General features: G+C 39.4%; 1 protein-coding gene across 1 annotated transcript; it reads right to left on the bottom strand.

The window, feature by feature from the left end:
• Positions 1-1666: 1666 nt before the first annotated feature.
• LOC135463375 (piggyBac transposable element-derived protein 3-like) lies at positions 1667-3172 on the bottom strand. Its single transcript, XM_064740637.1, has one exon. It carries the CDS (start codon positions 3170-3172, stop codon positions 1667-1669), a length of 1506 nt encoding a protein of 501 aa, XP_064596707.1.
• Between the last annotated feature and the right edge of the window lie 12581 nt (positions 3173-15753).

Here is a 15753-nt window from a genome sequence, read left to right on the forward strand (position 1 = left end):
ATATTGCTGAAGCGGTGAAGGAAATCTATCCGCCTTCATTGGATTTAAAGGAGACAACACATAGTCCTGATGGTACATCTTATTTGGATCTATATCTGTACAAAGACGGACAAGGTCTCCTTTCACGCCGCCTTTACGACAAAAGGGATAATTTCAATTTTGATATTGTAAATTATGCTTATTTAGATAGCAATATACCAAAGGGTCCTGCATATGGCGTATACATATCTCGCCTTGTAGCATTTGTCAGATCTTGCGTTAATTGTGATGACTTTAATCTGCGTCACAAGTTGCTAGTTCAAAAACTAGTTTGTCAAGGATACTCCATCAAACGCCTTCATTCTAAGTTTCTCAAATTTTACAATGAGTATAACACTCTCGTTGCAGGTATGGACAGATGCGTTCAGAATCTCTGGCGATGTGCATTGTGATCAACCACATAGATGGCGCTGTTATCCCTATGTATATATCTATCACGTACATGGTATTTAACAACATAGATGGCGCTGGTTGCCCAGTGTAACCGTCTATCTTTTATGTCATGTGTAACATCATAGATGGCGCCTCTTGTGGCATGAGATCTTTACATATTAACGGGAAAGACGTAATCGTCCGTTACTTTTGAATCATAATCTGATCGGTTAGGGTCTGTAACGCTCGTCATTTTCAAACTGTATCTAATACCGCTTAACCTGGGGATAGGGGCCGTAAAGGTAGCCATGCTAATTACATCAGCATGATGCCTTTATGAACAGTTGTAATTAAAGCGCGACTGAGATGCTTGTTTAGCTGTTATTTGACATGGAACTCATTCACGGACTACGAATTTGAACTTTGATATGGAATTCATGCCTGGAATATTCATTGTCTGCCCGGCATCATTGAAAACTGATGACCGCTTCTCTCTTGTGTGTTACCGGCTTTATTTCTTATTTGTATAATTTCTTGCATAGGCTACCTTTGTCTTCGGAAGTTAGTGTTAAACGTTGTTGTGGAAATTGATCTTGCGATTATCGACTTGGAACGCCCTTTACGGACTACGAATGGTATAGGAATGTCGGACTTGACGCTTATATTTATATACACTTGTAAAGTTACATACAGGTTAACTTTTAAAGATTTTTTAAAAACACATCATCTTGGCTATAGGCCTACAATTATCACACTCCACTGCCAGCTGGTACACAAGTACACACGAAGCCGTAATATTACGGCCCTCTAGGGCCCGCTTCCATTTCTACTTATGCAAAAATTCTAAAACTTAAAATTTAGTAATATAACAACCCAAATAAAACAAACATTTCATCAAAACTTTATTTTTTTAATTATATGCAAATTTATGCAGTGTAACATATATGATACGATGGTACCAGGGTGACGTGTATCGTATTTGATATGTTGGGCCTTGTAAAAATATGTCACTGTTTATCTTGTGTGGAAGTCTGCAAAACAATTTCTGTCTTTATTGAGACAAAGGTGTACATTGCATTTGGTACACTTGATGAAGGTTAGATTGTGACAGATAGGGAGCTTGCATCGTGCTCTGGCACTCCATTCGGGCATATGTCCCACGCCATCCAACCGGACCAGTTGAACAGGGGCATGCTCTCTTGCTGCTTGTCTAACCTGTGGAGGGGAGGCTGCTTGTAACAAAGTTGTACATGAATTAAGCACTTTGAAATTGTGAGAGATTCATGTGTTTTTCTCTCAGAAGGACACAATGGCGCCTGTACATAAGCCATGCTGTAACTACCGACACACAGATAGAGTGGTAAAAAATGTACGTGTACCACCTGCGAGATTTCAGAGGGTACTTGTTAAGGGCAGTTAGGCAGTCGGTCAAATCCACTCCACCCATTTTCTGATTGTATTCCTGCACAACAGCTGGGCAGGGCACCTCAATTTTCTTCTTTTGCTTTTTGTCATAGCGGGTGACTTTTGACATGGGTTCAGTGCCAGTGCAGGTTGAAATGAGATCAACTTTTCTATTGTCAAGCCAACGGACGACTATTGTATTGGAGTTGACTTCTACCACTGCGTCATGAGATCCCCTACCTTCTTTCTTTAAGGCTTTTTCTGTTTTCATGGAACAGCCATTCAATCTGTTCTCTCTTACTGTGCCGGTGAACCAAATTGCTCTATCTTTCAATGAATTGGCGATATCCAGGCTTGAGAAAAAGTTATCAGCAAACACTTTGAAATTTTTTCCATCTGCCAACTTCTTTGTCATTGTCATAACCACATCACCTGAAAGGCCGAGCGAAGCACCAGAACTTTTTTTTTGGGTCTTGCCAGAGGAACCCTGATAGACATCCCAGTCGTGCAAAATTCCGTCACTGCCGGCTCTCGCCCATAATTTAAAGCCCCATGTGTGAGGTTTATTTCTAATGTACTGCTTCATGGGGGACCTTCCTTTAAAGGCTACCATTATTTCATCGACACTCTGACACTGTATTTGGGATATTTTTTCCAGTTGTGCTCTGTGCATTTCAATCCACGGTCGAATTTTCCACAGTCTGTCCAGCTCTTTCTCTTGATCTGAAAGTTCTTCGTTATTGACGAAGTGAACATGTGTAGCTAAGGTAGTAAACCTGTTGCGTGACATTTCATCCGCTACTGGTGGGTGCCTAGTATCTGCAGCCCAGTATTCCTTGGCATTATGAGCTTTTACAAGCCCCATTCTTAAGTAAAGCCCGATAAAAAGCTCTATTTCCTTCCTGGATGTTTTCAGTTCTTTCCCGGATTTTTGTAATCCATAAATGTTTGTTTGGGTTTCAATCATCTCAATCATTTCGTCTGTAACTATATCTTTGAAAAATTCATAGGGAGTTTTCAGGTAGTCCGGAAGACTTTGTTGTTCACCTAGGAATGTTGTGTCAGGGACAATAAAAGGTACGTCAGCCCACATTGGTTCATCTAACATTTGGGTCAACATATCCACATCTACTGTATGAAGTCTGGTCCTCAGGACTGACAAAGGTATGTCATCTTGTTCATCAGAGTCATCTCTGAGCCTCTTCTTGCTATGCGCTTTACTCTGTTTGGCAGTTAAGCCTAAGCGGTTGCCCGGGCCCGGTGAATCACTGTCACTTTCCTCTTCACTAGGAAGATATTCATCATCAGATGTATCAAGCTCACTGTATTCACTATCATTTGGGGATATAGCGTCCATAATATCATCAACATCAGAGTCTGTATCAGGTCTGTGGAAAAAATAGCAAATGTTAAACTGAAAGAGGAAAGGAATGGCATTGGATACATCAGGGAACAAATGATATCTAGGCGAAGACGAACTGACAAGAAGTTGGCGTGATGAAAATACACACATGTACTTCCTTTTGTCCGTTTCATATTTCAGGAAGACAGTCTACATAGTTAGTAAATATGTAAAACAATCTTTTATTTGTATGTGTGATCTAGCATGCTTCGTCTAGCTTTGTTCTTACATTATAAAAACACAATCTTGAAGTCAGATAGCAAAGTCAAATTTTGTATTATGTCCAGCGTATCATATCTGATACATTCCATCGGCCCTTTGACCAACGTATCACATATGATACAACAAAAATAAATCTTCTGCTAAAACCAAGTAAAGCAAAATAATGATATAAAACTGGCATAATATGTTACATACACATTAGTATAAATGATAATGATCACTCAAAGTCAAAGGTTCACTTACGTGTTCATGATGATGATGGATTGAAAATTGTTCAAATGGCAGTGAAAACCAAACAGAGTGGTGACGGTAAACAGGAACTGCTATATAGCAGACGACAGGGATTGAGATAGAGGGCAGGTCAATTTGTACTTCCTCCAAGGGAGATAATAATAAAAAATGAGCTGAATTGAAATTTAGCTGGAAATTGTCTCCCTTGGTTAGGCTTATTTAGTGGGGGTATCATATATGATACGTTGGTGCCTAGAGGGCACACAGGCACACATGAAACCTGAATATGATTAAAATTCAGCCATAATTATTCTATGATTTACCCATACCGTAAAATACATATGAATTGTTTATATAGTAGCATGGAGATCAGAGATGTTCTGAAATCGGTAAAAGAACTTCCACCCCGGGCGAAAAAAAAGAGAGAGAAAACAGAAAGAAACATTTCTTGATACCCACGTTTCTTGAGCGAATTATTTTCCCACCCATAACTCTTTCTGAATGTCATTTACAGGATGCACGCATGTAAGTAATCAAAGTAATGTCAGCGTTACTACTTTCCATTCAGTCGTTTAACAACATGGGGTGAGAGCTCAAACCCGGCATGGGAGATTGAATTTGTGAATTCCATCTTTCTCATTATTCGCGAGGGTGAAAAAATAAGTAGTCGACCACGATCGTAGTGGTTTACGCGGCCCAGTGCTGGTGGTGCGGGGCTGGGCGGCTTACTTCGGTAAGGCGTCTCAGTGAAACAGTACTAGACAGAGCGGTGGAAATCCGTCCTGCAGTATGCAGGCACATGACATACATTCTAAGGATTCCTTCGTCGTCGTATGACTGAAAAATTGTTAAGAACGACGTTAAACCCCAAGCACTCACGTACTCACTCATTTTAACAGCGCACTTTAAGAAGAGGAACATGGATCTACTTGTATGGGAACTGTACAGACTGATGCGATGAACCGTGTTTGTTGAGGCGACTATTATTAAATATAAAGACTACAGCATAGAGAATAAAATCGGAGTAACGACGACAATGTGATGTAGCTAGCGAATAGTCAATGGTTAGTGAAATTCGGACTCTTGTCAACTGACATCAGTTGGCGTTCCATTCCAAAATAGTATTACATGTACCCAGAAATGCGTAAATAACATTGATTGTGAGTTATCGGTGGGCTGCGTAACATTACAACTAAGTTATACAGCAAGGAAAATAATGCGCTTAAGAGACGTGAGTGTCAAAAAGAGCTTTGTTTCTTCTTTCTAACTGACGGGAACTAACAAGAATTTCTCCGTTTTTCATGTTTCCTCTGGCCAACTATCCCATTCTCCGTCGTTGTGGTATGACTATATGCAGTAATCTTACATGTTATATTTTCTAAGGTCAGCATTATTATGCGTACTTCGTGTTAACTAGCCCTTTATTATACCTCTGTGTACTTCATATCTGTATTACATATTATATATGTTGTGGTGGTAGTAAATAGCGTATACGTGTTAATAGTTAAGTGGATTTCTGCGGCCTGGATGTTCGCTGTGTATAATGGGAAACGCCACAGGCTTGTCAGCAGGGGGCCTGTGTTATAGTAAAGAAGTGCGATAGCCAGCAAATGTAATCGGTGAAACATGACCTTTTGTCATTTTACTTCAGTCAGGGTTTTATTATGCATAAATGGTAGCAAATTACGTGCCCCATATCACCGTGGGTCGAGTAGAATTAGGTAAAAAAAAAATGTAAAAATACAGTAATGTAAACTGCAATTTATTTTTCGTTTCTGTTTTGGTCGGCATGATGTATTAATGAGGAAAGGCTATGAATATATAAGCTTCCGGTTATTCCTTCACAGTCGCAATATGACCGAGACTGGTACTGTAAACCACAACAAAAACACAAAGCCATGTTTTAAGCCCGCGAGGCACAGACCTTTCAGGAAGCCAAACATTTTAAATTTACAGACATGTATTATGATGAAGCCGATAGGGTGGCACAAAGCAGTTTAAACTGTGAGTGTGGGGTCCTCCGTGGCCAGCACGGCACAGTAACCCAGCCCCCCCCCCCACCCCACCCTCCCCTCCTCAAAATGCGCTCGCTGTGAGTTCAAGTCCCGCTCAAGTTAGCTTCCTTTCTAAGTCGTGCGTGGGGAGGTCTGCAGCGACCTGCGGATGGTCATGGGTTTCCCCCGGAATCTGAAGGTAGATCCGCCTTTGTGTGCCTCCATGTAACTGACAAGGAATCCTTCTGCACAGTCACTAACTGAAGCTAGATCCGCCTCTGTGTGCCTACATGTAGCTGACAAGGAATCCTTATGTACAGTCACTAACTGAAGCTAGATCCGCCTTCGTGTGCCTACATGTAACTGACAAGGAATCCTTCTGCACAGTCACTAACTGAAGCTAGATCCGCCTTTGTGTGCCTACATGTAGCTGACAAGGAATCCTTATGTACAGTCACTAACTGAAGCTAGATCCGCCTTTGTGTGCCTACATGTAGCTGACAAGGAATCCTTATGTACAGTCACTAACTGAATCTAGATCCACCTTTGTTCGCCTATGCCCCTAACGGTCAAGGAATTCTCCGACAGTCACCAATGGGGTTAGATCCGCATTTTTGAAACTATACTTCTACTTTGACACAGCAACAAATTGAATCTAGATCCGCTATTGTGAGGCTATATACACATCTAATTCAGGAAGAATCCTTTCACACTGACTCTTGCAAGCAGCTGACAAGGTATCCTTTGACACAGTCAGTAAATGAATCAAGATCTACAGCCACTAATGGAGTTAGTGGAGACCCGCCCTTGATCATCTATATGTTATGACACTTGTTATGTCTTTTCTTAGTTCTTATCATGTCTGGAAATACTAAACAACACAGGGTTTCCAATCAGTCGAGGAACAGAATAATGCTTATTATAATATAAAACGACTCATTATTTAAAGTTACAGAAATACAATATACACTAACACATGGAGATAAACGGTTACATAATTACAAGAGCAATAAGTACACTGTTAACACACTATAATTAATTTAGCCATGCCTGAGCCACTTACATAAACAACACAGGGTTTCCAATCGGTCGAGGAGCGTCTCCTTGCGCCGCTTGTAATCAGTTTAATTAATGATACCACTTTAATAATACAATATTCGGAGAAATATAAAGGTTAATTTAAAATAACATGGGTACATGTTATGACATATGCAGTGTAATATATATACTCCTACCTTACAAAGAATCCTTTGACACAGTCACTAACTAAATCTAGATCCGTCTGTCCCACTAAACGGACAAGGAATCCTCTGGCAGCCACAACTGGGGTTAGATTCGCATTTCTAATAGACAAAAGGTCCTTCGAGAAAAGAACAAATTGAAGCTACATCCGATATTGTGAGGCTACATACACTTCTGATTCAGGAAGAGTCTATTGACATATCTACTTGCTGAAGGTAGATCAGCTTTTATGAGTTTATACTCTTGGGTAAATCCCATGAATTCTTTGACACAGTAACCATTCCTAGGTAAGTCCTTTTGCCAATCCTTTTTGGTTAAAACACGAAGTATACTTGTGTTGAGGGATTGATGCTACATGTTATTGGATAGCCTACAAAATTTTCACATCTTAAGAACTTACACGTTTGGACATGTAACTTATATACAGAAACTGTAAAATTATGTATTTTCAAGCAGGTGTCTGCAGTTAGGTTACAGTATTTCCGGGAAGACCGTTCACTAGCAGACATCCCGCTAAAGTATGCAAGCCATCTGATAAAATGGTCCTGCACCCGGGCAAAAGATCCTCAGTAACAAACTGTTCTGGAAGCTGGCGTTATCTATGTTCGCCATTTTGCCAACTCGCTCGTTTAAGACATAACTGTTACCTCAGCTGTTTTTAGTTTTATACAGTATCAGTCCACATCTGGTTTGAGGAACCTTTTTAATTGGCATACACACACTTTTTAGTTTAACGTAACACATCAGGAAAATACAAAGTGGTCATTTCCATATTTCCATGCAGAGTTAAGAGTTTTTCTCAAAACAAAGGATTTAATGTTAGCCCTGTAGCAAATCTAGAATACTGCACTGATTCATCAACTGTGTTCTTTCAATTTGCAAGCAATTCTTGAAACATAATAGACGTTAAAGGTGATGTAGGATAAATATGAGAATTTGTTCATTTATTTGACTGACTTTTTAGCCTATGCTCAAGAATATTTCCCTCAGACGACGGCGGCCAGCATAATAGGAGAAACCGGACAGGCCCAGGGATGAAGCCAACATGAACTCACGTCAATGGCATTTCTGAGGGGCTTCTGAATCCTTGTGCTGCGCTATCACGCTATCTACGAGGTCAAGAAATTATGAGAAGAAAAGAAGCAAATTCTTAAACAAGATGTTGACACTTTATGTCTACAAATCCCTAATTCTGTTAAGAAACCAAATTCACAGTCGTTTGCATGACTAACATATGTGAATGTGTGAAAAACGCAAAATTTGATCTTCCTTTTAAAACCACAATTTTTATATACTAAATATTTTACCCAATGAAAACCTGAATGCGCAGACCTTTCAGGAAGACTTAATTCTAAAGAGAAACGAGACAAGTGCCAGTAAGCTTTGTCACCTCCTTTACAAACATGAGGACATGTTAAAGATGCTATACCGGAGATTTTTGCTAAAAATCAATCAGCGCAAACTCAATCGAATTCTTGTTAGTATTTTAGAAATGCATGTAGTAAAAATACCAGCCTAGTGTGTGCACACGTATTGTTATAGTTTAAAATCGATCAAAGAGTTTCTTTAAAAAGCCGGTCGTATTACAACTATCTTAAACGTTTCAATATTATACATAGTACAGGTATGGGTTTGATATTTACTGAAAGACTTTAATTTGACCTATTCTTGGTCTATACAGAAAATTTGATTTGATTGGCAAATATGGATTTTTTTTGCCCAAAATTTCTGGTATGTACTCTCTTCAGGTATATTGTACTACCATCAATCAGCAAGTTAACATGGTAGATTGTCTCCTTGCAGGCGATAGAATCAGACATTCCATTAATAAGTGACAATTCCGTTATGCAAATCACATTAAAATTGTTATTTCTTACGTAACAAGGTCAACACATTGCTTGACAACGTAAGTTCTGCGAAAGTTATCCTAAAGCAAATTTCAGTTAGGAAAAAAAAACGGAAAAGAACATACCAACTTAAATGGTTGAAATTTTGGACTTTAAAATCGTTTGGTTGAATCCCCAGCCAGTTCTCACATCCTTTGTCCATAAGGTGATAAGTCCATTCTCTCTCTGACCATAGCGCTTTTTAAGGAACCTTGTTCTGCAATACTCATCATTCTCTAAAACCCGGTTCACACGAAGCGATTGCTCATATCGACTTGTTGAATTCGACTAGTCAAGTAAAAATGGGATATAAACTTTTTTATGCGATGTGTAGAATGCGACAAATTACGTAATGTGAACGCGGGTTATGTAACAGAGTTTGTCCAATTATCATTCGACCACAAAACGTACCTTGTGAACTGGACATCTAAAAAGTTAAGACTTTTAATCGGTCTCAGCGCATTCCAAGCTTCTTAGTTAATAGAATATAAAGAAATGTTGAACCGAGGAAACCTTCTTATTTAATAAAATATGAACACATGTCGAAGCAAGAGAAGCCGTGTTTGAACTGAACAAATCTTTGCGTGACGTCAGGAATACCAGGTCAAATTCCATCCAAGTTAAAATGTAGTGCTGTACCGCTCAAACCGTCGTCAAGCTTACGAAACGCAGTGACCCTGAAAAATTGACCGCAGAATTCGTGCCGTGGCCGAAATATTCGATTTAAATTGAACATGGCGATGAAAGTTTGTCGAAGCTTCAAAACATTTGCTAAGGTAATATTTGCTTATCTATGCAGCTATGGACCTCTAGATGAACATTAAAAGACACGGTGGATCATTAGAAAGCTTACGACAACGGTTAGACCACATGGAACACAGCGGAATAAATTTTGCAAAAACTGCAATAGGAAGAGATCGACTGGACGTATAACGCCACTGAGTATACAAAGCAATTGTGCTGTGCCATTCTCTCAAACATTCTCTTCTGCTCTGGCTGGGCAGAATGTTTTGTCAAGTAAGACAACATTACAGCTGTGAAATGAATCTTTCAACAGAACTAAGAGTTACTAGATTCCTTGATCCACTGTTGTTGCTTTCATCTATTTATCATATCCAGCAGCTCTGACGGCGATACAGATTTAATGAAACTCACACTTTCCTTTGGCACTAGAAAATGACGTCCGTAAAAGGAGACGTTAACGAATGAACTTTCTAACAATCGATTGGGAAATGACTCGACGCCTTTGTGAAACAAGAGAAGTAACCTTGTGCCAAAACCAGCCTTTACTCGTTTTCCAGCTACCTTTCGGAATACTGTGAGCGTTCCGTCGGCTTCGCGCAATTTTAACTTGTAAAAGCCGTGAAAGGAGCTGTAGGAACTCTCCACCCCGACCCTGCGGAATGTGTCGTGTAGGAGCGCCTCGTCCACCCTGCTAATATCCTCCTCCAGAACGCACAGATTTATTGCTCTGTCCCAGTGAAATATAGCCCCAGTATACACAGCACCCCACAGCGTGGAGTAACACAAAAAGTGAGCAACGTTGAGTTTATTCAGGGAATCATGCACGCGCAACACTAACTGGACCAGGTCTGCCATTTTGTCATCCGGGGATCCCAGAGGTTCCGGCATAGAGTTGAGAAGTAGAGGTTTGTTTTCGTGATGGATGCATAAGAAATACAAGGCTAAGAGAGACAGTAACGTCAATACGAAGATAGAGATACCCGTAGATGGTGGGTTGTCTGGCGACAGTTTGAGCCTGTAGTCGTCATGTTCCATTGACGTCATCTTTGAGACAAGAACGCGAACTGCAGAATAAGGAAATAAAGCATTTAAAATTAATATTTGAATCGTTAGTATGTGTGAGAAAGTAGTCCGTTAAGTTTTCGGCATACTCCTACTTGGCTGTAATCGTGAAGATGCGATTTGAACAAATTTACAGCATGCATTTCGTGAATTTTTTTATCCGTTTAACGATGCTCAACAATTATTCTGTGGCGTTTTCTAAAGTCATTTGTGTTTTATCTATTCATCGTCTGATGCTGACGATCGAACGTATTAAGTACTTACACACGCATGGAAACAAATTTTTGTTTATGTGTACCGGTAATGACCTGGAACGTCGATTTTGATTGATGACTGGTATACGAATGTCTATTTTGACACCTAGATTTCACAGCTTGCAAACAGGAAAATACACGAGTCCATTTCCACATCTTTGGTTTGCCAGCTTTGTTTCCAACCGTTATCTCTAGGCATATGATTCATTCCCAAAACAACTTAAAACACCAGTTCCTAAAGGAATAGATAGACACAGTAGAACAGCATCAAATAAAGCTTGTAAGATGCCAGGGAGAAGAGGTCATCCATTTTACATGATCTTATTCTAGGGAACGACATCCAAGTGGAATGTAAAACTCTTTGATTGTAGATTATGTCCAGTTCGAATACTAATATAGGTGTCTCAGTGGCAACTGTTCATAAAAGAACCATATGGTTGTAATAAACATTGAAAGATAATTAGATACAGCTGACCAACATCGCCTCAGATCATGAGCGCTCTCCATCCATGCTTGCCAACAACACTTTTTTCCATAAAATGTATTAATGCATTTACATTTACGTGCTGTGTTTTCCCCAGAGCTCTATCAGAAACTTGTGCGACATCCTATTAAGTGAAATAACGTAAATGAACAATTTTGCTTGTACTAAGGCAATGTAAATGACTACATATACATTCATATGGCCTATAGATTATCAGACTATAACTGACACAATAGCCAAAACTGGGTTGTTTTCATTGACAGCTCTGAGTTACGGTGATACTAACCTCCATGTTCACCAGACTTTATACAGTTAGTCCCTGTTTCCTTTGCTCCCTCACCTTGTGAGACCTTCGGAATGTTAATGTGTGGAATATCTAATCTGGATATCACAGGTACTACGTAGGTGTAGTTGGTATAAACAGGACACCCTTCTTCTTCGACAGTCATGCCTCCTGACAGGTCTTCCTGTAAATAAACAAAGTACACAGATGATGTTATATTTGCTTGGAATATATGTATCTTGTATCTATGACTGTATGACATATATTTACAAAAGGCGAGTATAGGACATAGCGGTTGGAAGGTCACGCCAAGGTCACTGGCTTAGCGTTCAAAATACGAAGGTGTCCAGGTTTGTCATTGGTTATCATACATGTACATTTCCTTCTGTACTGAGACACTATATTATGCGTGTATGTAAATAGATGTACATGTAAATCATCTTATCGTGCGTCATGTCTTCAACGTTCACAACAGCTTCCGTGCTATTGTGGTGTCTCTAGTTTCTGGCTCCAAACATTCACCTACTTAACGATATAAGGCGACACTGTGACTGTCAGGTGTATCAAACACACAGATTTTTACATGTACATGTATCTTAATGTGTGCATCTAGTACGTTTTCTTGAGTGATAACAGTAAAGATAAGATACAAAACACTGCATGCATGACATTAATCATTATTTCACTTAAAAGTTTGACATTGAGCTGTATGTAGTGGATCGGACTGGTTGATGGATTTCTTGATTGTTGCTCAATGCCAAAGTCAAGACTCAAGATTTGTGTTTAAGGGCGTATTCAAGACTCGAGGTTGGTGTTTAATATTGCACTCAAGAATCAGTATTGGTGGTCAACGCCTTACTCAAGACTCAAGGTTGGTGTTTGATATCGCACTGAAGAATCAGTATTGGTGGTCAACGCCTTACTCAAGACTCAAGTCTGGTGTTTGATATCGCACTGAAGAATCAGTATTGGTGGTCAACGCCTTATTCAAGACTCAAGGTTGGTGTTTGATATCGCACTGAAGAATCAGTATTGATAGTTAATGCCTTACTCAAAACTCAAGGTTGGTGTTTGATATCGCACTGAAAAATCAGTATTGGTGGTCAACGCCTTACTCAAGACTCAAGTCTGGTGTTTGATATCGCACTGAAGAATCAGTATTGATGGTCAACGCCTTATTCAAGACTCAAGTCTGGTGTTTGATATCGCACAGAAGAATCAGTATTGATAGTTAATGCCTTACTCAAAACTCAAGGTTGGTGTTTGATATCGCACTGAAAAATCAGTATTGGTGGTTAACGCCTGCCTCATGACTCAAGATTGATTGTTTAACGCTGAACACAAGACGAAATGTTTTGTTTCTGGAGTCTAAAACCACTAACTTTTAAGAACTAACTCACAAGCTTTCCCACTTTAGAAGAGCTGTCAAGCAGCCGGTAAATGGCGATGGTTCCCACACGGTTTCCTGCAGTTGTACACCTGAGTGCCGCACTTTAAGTGAATATCCTTGCATACGGCGTGGAAGGATAACGTGTTAAATGGGCTCAATATAACTAATCACCACTTCCTATACCTTCCCCAAAATGGGAAACAATGTCTACAAATTCAAACATATATTTACAAAACCGACACACTTGCAAAACTTTCGCCTCTTTCGCATACTTTTGTCAGGCTAAAACGATAGTTGAGACGTCACTAAATTGTTCAAGTGTAGTTTCTCTTCTAAGAAACTGCAGACATTGCGCAAAATGGAATGAATGTACAAATTTTAATGCATTGCAACATATATATTTACAAATAACACATTTGTTTTTATGTACCAGGTGATGAGTGAAAGCTAATGACGCAGAATCTTCAGGGGTTCCAGGTCACTAATCACAAGGTCAATTCCCAAAACAACGTTCAACACAAACCACCAAAGAAAGTATATAGAGTATGAAATTAAGACGGATTAATGCGAAGACAAGGACTGAACAGTTTTCAGTGATGTTGGAATGAATGAATGAATGAATGAATCAGTATCCTGAACGTGAAATCAGTATACTGGCCTATAAGGCGTCGATTATACAAAGATGCATCTCAGCTGTGCATTATAGCAACAGTTCATGTACACTACGTGGCAAACTAATTCCTAAAAGATTTATCGGTGCTATAGCTCCTCGCACTTTCTCGTTTTAAAGAATATAATTTTACGAGCACAACATGCGGATCGGCAAAATTGTCCTGCAATGAATTCGAATGGAAACTAAACATTTTAGGCGACCATTACGTTAAAGACATTTTAAAAACAAGAATACCGTTAGAGCAACACACAAAGCTGGTTTAATTCATGCGTCATGCTGGATTACATACATATATTGTTGGGCACCCTATACTCTTCAAAAGCATTTTTCTGCTGTACATTTGGTAGCTTCGATGTGGCTGTTAATAGAGCATACTAGTGTAACTATTGAACAATCTATACGTCGAAACAGACAAGAAAGAATAAAAAGTACGAAATTAAGACGGAATCATTCAAAGAGAAGCAGACAACCGTTTTCAGTGACGTTTATCCGTGATAAGCTGTCGATAACAAAGTATGTATCTCAGTTGCGCTTTGATTGCAACTGTTAATATATTCAAATGTGCCGATCTAATTCAATATATACAACCCCTAGCCCTGGGTTGAGCGGAAGTAGACACAATGATGAAGCAAAGTGTCCGAGATTCTGGACACTCTAACCATATTTACTTAAAAGAGAATTATACTGTAACGCAGTATGGGCGGTTGTCCTGTAGCCCTAATCAGTTTGCCAAGTACAGCTCAGTAACTGACTTCAAATGGCCGAAAAATACACTTGTCAGTGTGTTTATACATGTAGCCTGGCCGTCAAGGTTTTCACTCCAATATGGTATTACTAACCTAATCAAAGCCTGGTATGACCTAACTGAGATTCAATCAGAATTTGGAAGTGATAGGATGTCAACACCAATAAACCAATGTCACTGGTCAGTTTAGAGTAACCTCCCTTGGTTGGCTCTCCTGTCGCCTAATGTAGAAATCTCTTACGCGTTCTGTTTTTGCTGATCACAAGCGCAACTGAAACCTGTCATCAGATATGTTGTGACATGTAGTGAGATCAACCGGTCATGTGATACTCTTTTAAGGTGACTGTTTTAAGAATTCCTGGAATGGTGGCAGTGATGGACATTGTTCTGTCTGGTGCCATGCTAGGTAAATAACTTTCAGTGAAGATACACATTTATGAATATCGTGGCATGTATGTCCAGTTAGTTGAGGGCCGTGTTAAGACATTAAGTATTGTCAGTTATTTAGTTGGTTTGTGCGGTGAGGTAAATGTCAGTATTGTTCACATCACTGAATGAGCAGTGCATTGTTGTATTGTGTGATCTGACCACTAAGTCAAATATCAAATGTCAAATATCAAATATTTGATAGTCACATTGAAACATGTGTAAGTTAGCTAATTGTGTATTACTATAGTTCTTGTTTATGTTAACTTTCAAGGACATAAAACATAAAACAGTTAATGGTTACATACGCATGGCTATTCATGCATGTAGGACTCGTGATAATGTAAGGTGGAAGAGAGATGTTTTTAACCTAGACAATTGTGAAAGAAGAATGGGCTACCACTATATAACCCAGAGTCGCTCCCACGTATGACAAAGGGTTACATGGTTACGGCTCATAAGTTACAAATATGTATAATTCGTATAACACTAGTGACCAGTTTACTAATACAGCATCAGGATTTGATAAAAACGTCTACACAAGTGAATGTTCAACCCCGTTGTCTCTCAAAAACTGTCAAATCCCCTCACATATAGTCCAGTTCGGGTGAAGTCAGAATGGACAGTTGTGCATGGTTTTGCTATGTACAACTTCTTTTTACAGTTATCTGTAAAAGCCCTCAAATGTGAATAAATTCATATGATTGGTGCGTTACGTTTTCATGTGGCAAAGGAAACCCAGCATCAAGGCGGTTTGAGCATTATATACCAATCGCCAGGATGATGGCACTACGTTTTCATGTGGCAAAGAAAATCCAGCATCCAGGCGGTGTGATGAACATCTGGTTGATGAATTATATACCATTCTTCAGCATAATGGTACTTCATGATTCCAAAAAC

Source organism: Liolophura sinensis, chromosome 1 (assembly GCF_032854445.1).
Source record: "Liolophura sinensis isolate JHLJ2023 chromosome 1, CUHK_Ljap_v2, whole genome shotgun sequence".
Lineage (NCBI taxonomy): Eukaryota > Metazoa > Mollusca > Polyplacophora > Chitonida > Chitonidae > Liolophura > Liolophura sinensis.